We start from the raw sequence: 10,963 nt of genomic DNA on the forward strand, positions 1-10,963 counted from the left end.
AAAAACAACAATCTAAATTTAATAGCAATAGTCTCTCAACATTAACCCCCTCCCCCCACCAATTTTTTTAATTATAGACATTGATGGGCTAAAAAAAACCCACCACAAAAAAAAAATCCTTTACTTGGAACAGATCAACCCCTTGAGGGCGCATTCAAGATTTACTCGAACAATTATTCAACAAAATTCAGAGCTTTGATTTCAAATCGTTGTGATAGGACAAAGCCACTGTTGAGTTTGGAACCTTGAACATACCGCTATGATAAGCTAGAAAGGTGAAGATGACATTTAGTCTCATGTCTTCGACAACACATGCTACTAACAGACGGGACGAAGAGTTGCAATCCTGTGAGGGCGAGTAACTCCAAAAACCAACTTGAGTTCAGATTATACGCTGCGACTTGCCATGAAACCGGAATCGCTAATAGTTGCTGGTTAACCATATGACGGTGAATTCATTCCAAAACCCAAGCTCCCCCAATGTCATGACTTTCAACATTCTGATAGATCTTTGCAAAGATGAAAGAACTGCAGCCGACTAAAGCTTCTAAGAGGATTTACTCTTTGACCCGTTTACCAAAAGAACACTGTTTGACCCACGGCCTATATAGTTCTAGCCAATTAACAAAAGCCACTAGAATGCTAAATAAAAAATGTGTTGAGACCAGGAGTCTCTCCAGATATCGTGATCATTCAACATTCTAATATATGGATTTTGCAAAGAAGGGATTATTGCATAAGCGATAAAAATGTCAAGAGACTCAGAGTCCATTTTTATGTCATTACATTCAGCGTTAAGAGAGACGGTCTTCACAAAAGATGGAAGGGTTGCAGAGTCGCATAAGTTGTTTATTAATGATGCTTCAACTAAGGGCTTAAATGGTAAACGCCCAACCTCCAAAACAAGGCTATACAAGCAGACATCAAAGGCATATGGCTGCCCCAAGCGATTGGTTGTTAGCTCCTCATAAAAATCACTGTTCTCGATACCCGTATCACCCATACCACCCCACCTGCAGTGGTTGTAATTTGCGCTGATCATGCCATACTCAATTGAGTTAGGAGAAAATCAAGCCAAGATTGAAGCAACTAATTGACACCCTAAACATTAGCTTTTCCTGGTTCTGGTAACAGCACAAAGGGACGAGCAATCATCAGATACTATTGTGAACCAATCCCATATCAGCCAGGGGAATTCTCAACTGATTGTTGAGAACCCAAAATTTCTTCAATCAGAAACCATACTGTTACGAGACATCAAGGTGCTACAAATGAGGCTACACAACATACGGCCCCAGAGATTGAAAATTCTAGCCAGGATTTGTTTTAAGATTGATGGATGCAACAGAAGTTGATGCACAGACTAACCATTGAACCAATTCCTTTATTAATTGTTATCAACTGTTGCTGGGGAGAATATACCTGCAAAAGAGGAGGAAAAGACCAATGCTAGCACTCAATATCAAGAGTATTTCTCAATTCAGCTGCAAAAGAGGAAAAGACCTACTATGCTGTTTCACTATATTTGCGGCTGATGCCTGATGACATTTTGTGATCATTCTCTTCATATATTATTGAAGGCAAAATTCAGAACCCAAATTCCACGGGCAGTTTCCTTCAGTCTCTCAAGTAGTAGCTACACTTTTACCCTGAACACCAGCCAAAGCACTGTCCCTAGCTCCAACTTTTTCATCCGTCTGTTCAGATGCCGCCTCAGCAGATTCCTTCCCAAATCCAAGCTCAGTCATATCTTGCTTTGCCATTAAGTTTCTAGTAATCCAAAAGGTAACATTGGTCAGGTTTCCCGGTGAAAGTTCACAAACTGAAGGAATTATAGAGGAGAGGGTAATCTCCCAAAAGAGCAAATAAGAGGCAAAAATTAGACTACCTAAATACCTTTAACCCTAGAAAGTTCTTCAATTAAAAAAGAGATTTTTACAAGTGGCCCACTTTAGTGGGGGTAAAACTCCAAGCACCCCACTTAAGTGCCAAATATTACTGTGGCCCACTTCAGAATTACAGTTTACCCCACAGTTAAGAGTTTGGACTTGATTCAGATAAGTCATTCAATTGTTGAAAGTGAAATGACCATAATGCCCTTAAGTGTAGTGTGATGACTAAATTACCCTCCCATACCCAACCCTTAGGAGGGTCACCCATCTTCTTCCTACCCCTCATCAAAAACCACCACACCCCCACCCCTGCCGGTGACCACCACCGCCACCTTCCCCCCTCCCACTGCTTGATGCTACCAAAGGTGAGTCTTGCTAGGAAAGTCCAACGAGACAACCACTCTCTCTCTCACCCTCAAAATACCATAATCTACACGGTATACTAGATGAAGTTCAGCACACTTTCCAATGTTTTTTTTTTTTTTTTTTTTGGTCATTAATTAAAAATATAGAAACACTATAGAACAGAGATTCAAATTTTCAGATCCAACATGTACAGATCAACACTTTGTTCGACACACAAGAACTTAATAAAACCCTAGAAATATCTAAACCAACAAAAAGAGGGTAACCAACAGAAAGAATAAAAATGAATCAACATCGATTTAAGAAAAATGAGGATCGCTTTAGTGAATGGTGGATTTCAACTTATTAAAACCATTTTTGAACACTTCGAACCCAAAGAGGAGCCCTATCAACACTGCCAATAGTATCAAGCACATCAATAGCCTACACAACTTACCTCCGGCAAGGGGAAAGGGGGGAAAGTGGGAGTGGTGGTCACTAGCAAGGACAGGGGGTGTGGTGGTTTTCGGCGGTGTAGGGGGGGTTTTCGGCAAGGTGTAGGAATATTCTCCCTTCACCCACCTAAGGGTTGGGTATGAGAGGGTAATTCAGTCATTACACTACACTTAAAAGGCATTATGGTCATTTCACTTTCAAAGTTTAACTGACTTAACAGAATCACGCCCAAAGTGTTAACTTTGGGTAACTCGTAATTTTGAAGTGGGCCATGAGTAATGTTTTGGCAATTCAGTTCAATGTCTGAAGCTTCAACCCCCCCCCCCAACTAACTTGGGCCACCTGTAAAAAAAAAAAAAAAAAACTCACTAAAAAAAATTCTACAGAGCATATTTGTGGAGATGTCACACTGGAAAACCAAATTTTAGTTGTCATATTCGTCTCCAATAATGAATATAAAATTAGATTTGGTAATGGTAGAACCCAAGATATTCTCAATCCTACATAGTGTTCCGCTGATTACAGCAGCAGCACCTCCAAATACAACAGAATCACAATGTTTCCTAGTTCCTTTATAGTATTGGATACAGGCTAAGATTTGTTGGACACTTCATTAGTTTCTCGTGTCTCCAAATGTTGTCAGTCACTCATATGGATACAAACCATAGAACAAAATTCAGTCAAAACGTACAAAATTTCCACCGAAAATTTCCCATTTTGAGAACCTCAAATTGAAAAACAAGGGGACCGGAAAAAATCCCCAAGTTTCGGTCTTGAAAATTTCGTCGAAACTTGTCAAGACCTCGAAACCTATTGAAAATTGTCAAAACCTAGTTCAACTCAATAGGACCACCTGGTTCATGAGAAGAAAAAAAATCCCAAATTTCGTAGAAACCTAGGAAATTTCATGTGAAATATGAGAAATTTTGTGAAAACCTAGGAAATTTTGTGGAAACCTGATACTTTTTCTTACAAGGTTCATAACTTCCACAAATTTTCAATTTTTTTGTTTCTTTCATGTTTCCCCAAATACCATGACAAATACCCCCCTCCATCAAGACTTCCCTATCCAAATTGTGTATTCCCTCACACTGATTATCTTAGGCATGTTAATGACCAGACTATAAATTTATGGTTGTCGATTACCTTGACAACCATAGGCATGTTAATGACCAGACTTATAAATTTATAGTTGTCGATTACCTTGACAACCATAGGCATAAATTGTCAAGGGATGTCTATGTGCGTTGGCTGGAGGAGAGGATGGATCCCCCAAGGCACTCCTCTTGGCACTAAGTTGTACTTTCCTTTTATTATCAGTTACTTCGTATTTTATGTTTTGAAGTTAGTAGTTAAGTTTATAGTGTACTTTTCAGACAACTCTATATTGATGTTATGTACATTGAATGACATATCTACTTTGACTTTTTTAGCAAAATGTATGTGTCAATGTGTTCTTTATACTCTAATTAGCTTAAATATAGAGTCCCCACCCTAAAATACTCTTTAAAACCTGTCGAAAGTTAATGTCGAAACTTGCATGAAAAAATCCTAAGTTTCCTCGAAATTTATCATTTTCCCATTTTCACCCAACCGAAACTTGAGTTTCCCTTGAATTTTTTTCTATGATACAAACTAAGCACTTAAATGAATAATGTGGTGCCTAACTTGCCTACTAGCAACCTCTATAAACTATTTAGGTAATGTTTATTCTATCCTAAAGAACAAAAAAGTAGTCTTCCATTTCTATGGACAAATATAGGACTTACTAACCTTTCCATTCGACATTCCAAGTACTTCTTTGAGAAGAGCCTACATTTTTCAGATTGATGGCCAGAGGATTTGAGACAAGTAATATACTCTTTCTTCTCCTGCAACATCATCAGTTTTCAAACTTAGTGAACTAGAAACTGAGTTAAGTGAAATCAAGCAAAAATAACATTTACGGATTTGACTCAAGTCGATCATTTGCAATGTTACTTGCTTATGATTACCAAAGCACTAGGAAACTGATGAGGTTTAATCAGAACATCATGTAACATACCAAGTCACATTCATGCATATGATCCAAAGGAAAAATGCCTTTTTCTGGTGGCATTGGTCTCAATCCTCGGTTCCCACCAAATGCACCACCTGCAATGATGTGAGTGTTTTTTTACCAGTGATCAAAATAACAAAAAAATAGCAAATGGCACCAGAAAACGTATTTGAGACCAGGGGCTTGGCACACCCTCACCTGCTGGTAGAACAGTAAGCCCACCAATAACTGGCAATTCAGAATTTACATGGGGCTGAAACTTTGGACACAGGTGGACCCGAAGGTCCTCCATCTATCAAATTTCAGCCAATCCAACTCTAGTAAGTGGCAAAATAAGGTGGTGAAGAAATCAAGGACTACGATTGAACTGTTGTTGGGTGCATGGACATTCAAGGGAGTGTCTGCCTACATATAAAGGATTAATTGAATCCATCTGACATTTGACAATTGTCCAATCTACAACATTTCTCTAAACATCCAACTGACAGAATTTCCACATCACTCTTTCACATGGCCAAATAAAAAAGGGCATGCTGAACCACATCCAGGGGAGGGTGTGCAGCAATATTGTGACAATGTTTTTCATCACCTGTATGCCCATGAGATTTTTTAAGAAAATCAGTTGTCTGTCAAAGTCGGATGATAAGCATAAAAGGGAAACGAAGTAACCAGGCCTAAATTCATTAACATACTATCTCCAGATCTTTCCTCATAAAATCATTGCCAGAAAATGAAGGAACTTACCTGCACTCATCTCCCTGTTGCTCTATCCTTGTCACAATGTGATTGGCTTTTACTGGAATGTTTATGAAAACTAGCAACTCCTGGCAAGGATGTTCAGATCTTGCTTTTCTTTAGTAGATAAGAAGTAGGTCTGAACACCCCCAACAAGTTGACAATTATTTACGCTGACCACCAATGAAGGAACTGTAGAAAGGAAGATTATCACAGCCAGCAAAGAATGGATGGGTTTCTTAAAGAAAATAATTCTGCAAGAAAGTTAATAAATTATAAAGCAAGATATTCATCCAAGAAAAATCCTATAAAGGAAGAATGAGCTTGGAATTTCGAACATTAATTACCCAAGAATCTGAAATTTAAATTCAAATGCCAAGGTACCTAAAATCTTCTACTTTTGTCCAACATTCATCTTCTTTTGCCCCTGTTTTCAGATTTAGCGCATTTCCCATCATCCTCAAGTCAATTCATTTCTGCTTAAATAGTTATTTGAAACCTCTCAAAAATCCAGAAAAGAAACCGACATTCTTCAATTATATTTCATGATAAAACACCGACTTTCTTCAACATGTTTCAGTGTTTTCTCGATGCCCTTGAAGTGAATCAGAGGTTCTAGCAGAGATATGATTGCAGGAGCTAGAAGGATTAGACAACATAGGAAAAGATATTTTGATCTTCATGGCCAATATTTAGTTCACTTAAGAGGAAGGAGTTCTGGAAGTACGACTATTGTCAATTAAGGGGGTTTCATTGTTAACGATGGATTAATTTCATTTGGCAGATGTGTCAGAGGAAGCCATTTCTTCGATGAGAAGCGATCAGATTACCTTCCCCACAAATTATTCATTGTCAATGATGGACTAATTTGGTTAGCATTGAGTCGATTGACAGTGACTCTATTGGTTCTTGGGTGAAAGCAATAAGAAAACTATAAACATAGAAGAATCAAAGGGGGAAAATCGATTCATATTTCTCACCTTGACAGCTCTGCTTCTCGCAACCGCACAACCATGAGACACCGAACCAAATAAAATGAAATGATGAACCGCTGCAAACAAGATGAACCGAGTCACCGGAGATAGAGAAGATGAAGAACAGGGCTAGGGCTGCAGAAGTTACGTTGAAAAAAGAGAGGAAGTAAAGCTGTCGAGTAGAATCTAGATTTCTTTTAAAAATATTAGTACCGTATCATACACGTTTGGTACGAGTTTAAAACGGACTACCATAAAATGCGAACTTTAAATTTTTTTTCTTTGTCCTAATGATTAAGATGCCGACAATCAGTACGGTTTTTCGGTACAGTACCAACTTTGAATATTGAAAAGCAGAACACCGAATTTAAACAATACGGTACGGTTTCGGTATTTACAAAAACGGTTCGGTACGATTTCGGTATTAAATTGGTACGGAAAAACGGTTTAAACACGGTATCTAATGCGGTACAATTTTGGTACAAATGATCTTATGCCACTTTTGTTATTAGTTCATTAAGATCCTAATGAAACTATGATCAACCAATCGATAGAATTTGAAATTAACAGAGATAAAGAAAGTAAATCTAATTAATAAAGACAAAACAAGTAAATCTAAGAAGATGAGTGAATGATGAAACGAAAAACTGAAATAGAGAATTAGGGATAGGATAAAGGTAAGTGTTTTAGTTGTAAAATTACAATTTATATCCCTTAATTTGGTACGGTACCAATTCAGTACAGTTTCGGTACATACCGACGGTATGAGTACTTAAAACCGAAACCGTACCGAAAAAATTCGGTTTCGATACGTACCGTACCGAAAAAAATCGGTTTCGATACGTACCGTACCGAATTTTGAAGGGTACAGTACGGTGGGGTTTTAGACGGCACGGTTAGGTACGGTTAAACTGTTTCGGTACGCAATTGAACCCATTGAGTGTCCGATCTGGTTAGCCAACGTGGTAATGGTCAAAAAGGCAAATGGAAAGTGGAGGATGTGTACAGATTACACAGATCTCAACTAGGCTTGCCCAAAAGACTATTACCCATTGCCCAGGATTGATCTGTTGATAGATACAATAACAGGATATAAAACATTGAGTTTCATGGATGCATACTCAGGATACAACCAGATCCTCATGAACAAAGAGGACAAGAAGTTTACGGCTTTCATGATTGATCGTGAGAGTTTTTATTATAAAGTCATGTCGTTTGGCCTGAAAATGTAGGGGCTACTTATTAGAGGGCCGTCAACAAAATCTTAAAAACTTGATCGGGAAGAACGTAGAAGCGTATGTTGACAATATGCTGGTAAAAAGCACTGCGAGAACAAAGCACATTGAAGATTTAGCAGAGGTATTTTCAGTACTACGGAAATATCAAATAAAGCTGAACCCCGAAAAGTGCGGCTTCAGAGTTTTGTCGGGCAAGTTTTTGGGCTTTATGGTATCACAAAGAGGTATTGAGGTTAACCCAGCCAAAATACGAGCTTTGATTGATATGGAAGCCCCCAAGACTGTTCGAGATGTGCAATGCTTAACGGGGAGAGTAGCCGCGTTGAATCGTTTTATCTCACAGTCATGAGAAAAGTGCCTACCTTTTTTCAAAGCACTCAAAGACTTGAAGGGTAGTAAGGAGACAAAATGGATTGATGAGTGTCAGAAGGCTTTCAAAGATCTGAAGGGAACACTGGGAAGACCACCGCTATTGTCCAGACCCGAGAAGGGAGAAGTTTTACAGCTGTATTTAGCAGCATCCCCTTCGACAGTTAGCGTGGTATTCGTTCGGGAAAAAGACAAAAAGCAGTGGCCAATTTATTATGCCAGCCACATATTACTCGACGCAGAGACATGGTACTCTCAGATCGAAAAGCAGGCTCTGGCTCTTATGATAGCAGCTAGAAAATTACGGCCATACTTTCAGGCTCATCCAATCGAGGTATTTACTACTTTTTCCCTTTGTAAAGTTCTTCGTAAACCTGATTTGTCTGGAAGAATGGTAGCTTGTTCGGTCGAACTCAGTGAGTTCCAAGTAAGCTTTAAGCCTCAAACGGCAATTAAAGCTCAAACATTGGTCGATTTCGTAGTAGAGACTACTGCACCGGTGGAGGAAATTGCCGAATCCACTATTCCAACTGTTTGGGAGGTATACGTGGATGGTTCGAGTAATAACCAAGGAGCAGGGGCTGGATTTCTTCTGAAGAGTCCAACAGGTTTTATTATTCGATATGCATTAAGATTCGCATTTGAAGCGAGTAACAATGAGGCTGAGTTCGAGGCCCTGTTAGCTGGACTTCGATTATCAAAAGCATTGACAATAGCAGACGTAACTATTTTTAGTGACTCACAGCTTATTGTCAATCAAGTACAAGGGGAGTATGGCGTTAAAGAACTCCGGTTACAAAAATATCAAGAGATTGTGCAAGCATTGCAGAAGGAATTTAGGAATCTGAAAGTATGTCAAATCCTAAGAAAGAAAATACGATGGCAGATGAGCTATGCAAATTAGCCAATGCCAAGGAAAAGAATTTAGACCCTTCGGTCTACATAGAAGAAATAACATTCCCAAGTTATCGGGAGAAGGAAATATCCTATATTGAAGCGGAACGACGCTGGATGGATCCGATTGTGGAATATTTAAGAGATGATAAACTGCCAGAAGATCCGAAAGAAGCAAGATTAATCAAGGTGCGATCGGCACAATTTATTATGCAGAACGGAAGGCTATACAAAAGATCTTATTCTGGACCCCTCTTGAGATGCTTGGGTCCCGAAGGATCGGAATTAGCTCTGACCGAAGTACATGAAGGAATTTGTGGTGCTCACTTGGGTGGTCTGGCCCTGGCACACAAAATTTTGAGGCTTGGTCTATATTGGCCTAAGCTTCAGCAAGCTGCTATGGAATATGTTGTCAGTGTAGCAATTGCCAAAACCATGCTACAGTATCTAAACGCCCAGCTGAAACCTTGACTTCGATTCTAGATCCCATCCCTTTCGCGATGTGGGGAATCGATATTATGGAAAATTTCACCAAGGCATCGGGCGGAAGAGAATATCTTATAGTAGTGATTGACTACTTCACCAAATGGGTCGAGGCTAGTGCCCTGGCAACCATCACTGAACGAAAGGTGGAGAAGTTCGTGCTCGAGTCTATCATATATCAGTTAGGGATGCCAAAAATAATTGTGACCAATCATGGCACTCAATTCGATAATCCACAATTTGAACAATTTTGCGGAACTTATTTGATTGAGCATCGTATGTCGTTAGTGGCATACCCCCAAAGCAACGGCCAAGTAGAGGTTACAAACCGAACATTACTTGAGGGAATAAAGAGAAGACTCGAAGCTGATAAAGCCTTATAGGTCGAAGAATTGCACAACGTACTGTGGGCCTATCGAACTACGGTTCGAACACCCACAGGTGTCACATCCACCCAGCCGGTACCCTAGCTGGCATACCCGGGATGTGATCCACAGCCCCGAAGATCCGTAGTTCAGGGACCACATCATCCACATCCACGATAACACAATTATGAACAATCAATATTTAAACTAACAATTGATAACAATAGAATTCAGAAAATGAGATACCAAGGATAATCAGAGTACGGAAGTAAATATCATATCAGATAAATTAAGAAGGCAGTGGGCGGAATCCACTCCTTCAAATAAGCGGAAGTGAGGTCAAAACTGAATAAGTACAAGTCTCAAGTTACGAAATTTAATTTAAGGTTATTACAATTCCTCTGAGTTTAATTGTCACAAAAAGGGGGTGGGTAGCTACACATAAGTCTCCTCCACAATAAATATGTTCTCTTCAATAGTGAAGACCTCGGAGACCCAATATGGCTGCTCCCATACTATCTCAGGGCTAACCCTAATACGCCGGAGGATCTGCGCCGGTACCGTCACCGAAGTCTTCTTTGAAGCTAGCCTCCGGATAGTAGTATGAGGCATCCGGGTCCGCCTCAGGGAATGTGTTATCAGAGAAATCACCTGCAGAGTAGCCTAGCAAAATATTGCAACAGAAAAGGAAAGAGTTCAAAAGAACTCAGCAAGGTAGTTATTCCACAACACATAAGCCACAAGATAATCATAAAATGATGCGAATGATATGAGACATATAATGCAATATGATTCTACTCTAAGTATGCTAGTCATCTATGGTAGACATGCTTTAAGTCATAGCACCATACTTCTTTAGGTAGTCTCATTCACTCATCACCGGGGGAATTGGGTCCTGCATCCCTCTCGGACAAATCCATGGTTGGGGGTTTCGGTCACCACTCTCTCACATCACCATTTGGTCTAAGTATTGGCGCATGTCAAGGTGAAGCTTAGCCCAATGCAAGTCAACTACTTAATCATATCATGTCAGTTCCAGATACGTCCATTCCTCCCCTCTCGGGATCCTTTCCGGTATCCTTCACACTAGAGTCACGGATATTACCCACTGAACTCATCAACCCTATTGGTCATCCAAAAATGGTAGACGGGAAGCTCTCACGTCCCTCTCACG

General features: G+C 39.6%; 1 protein-coding gene across 2 annotated transcripts; it reads right to left on the reverse strand.

The window, feature by feature from the left end:
- Positions 1-1,554: 1,554 nt before the first annotated feature.
- On the reverse strand, positions 1,555-6,631 carry LOC149029153 (uncharacterized). 2 transcript variants are annotated; one of them, XM_089140711.1, is made up of 6 exons: positions 6,447-6,631; positions 5,476-5,658; positions 4,930-5,320; positions 4,738-4,826; positions 4,467-4,564; positions 1,555-1,770 (listed from the first exon to the last, which is right to left on the reverse strand). In XM_089140711.1, the coding sequence occupies exons 3-6, from the start codon at positions 5,021-5,023 to the stop codon at positions 1,626-1,628; spliced, it is 426 nt and encodes a 141-aa protein (XP_088996837.1). In that variant the 5' UTR covers positions 5,024-5,320; positions 5,476-5,658; positions 6,447-6,631; the 3' UTR covers positions 1,555-1,625. The 2 variants fall into 2 exon arrangements, with proteins under 2 accessions (XP_088996837.1, XP_088996844.1); XM_089140718.1 differs by lacking the exon at positions 4,930-5,320.
- Between the last annotated feature and the right edge of the window lie 4,332 nt (positions 6,632-10,963).

Source organism: Hakea prostrata, chromosome 1, assembly GCF_041222555.1.
Source record: "Hakea prostrata isolate BN-2017 chromosome 1, UWA_Hpros_2, whole genome shotgun sequence".
Taxonomy (NCBI): domain Eukaryota; kingdom Viridiplantae; phylum Streptophyta; class Magnoliopsida; order Proteales; family Proteaceae; genus Hakea; species Hakea prostrata.

What these genes read in the sequence shown, in the direction of transcription:
- LOC149029153 (XM_089140711.1), bottom strand. Translation starts at nt 5,023, where the DNA reads ATGGAGGACCTTCGGGTCCACCTGTGTCCAAAGTTTCAGCCCCATGTA. An exon ending in ATATGCATGAATGTGACTTG is followed by an intron (nt 4,565 to 4,737) that starts GTATGTTACATG and finishes ATGATGTTGCAG; the next exon opens with GAGAAGAAAGAGTATATTAC. An exon ending in TTGGAATGTCGAATGGAAAG is followed by an intron (nt 1,771 to 4,466) that starts GTTAGTAAGTCC and finishes TTGGATTACTAG; the next exon opens with AAACTTAATGGCAAAGCAAG.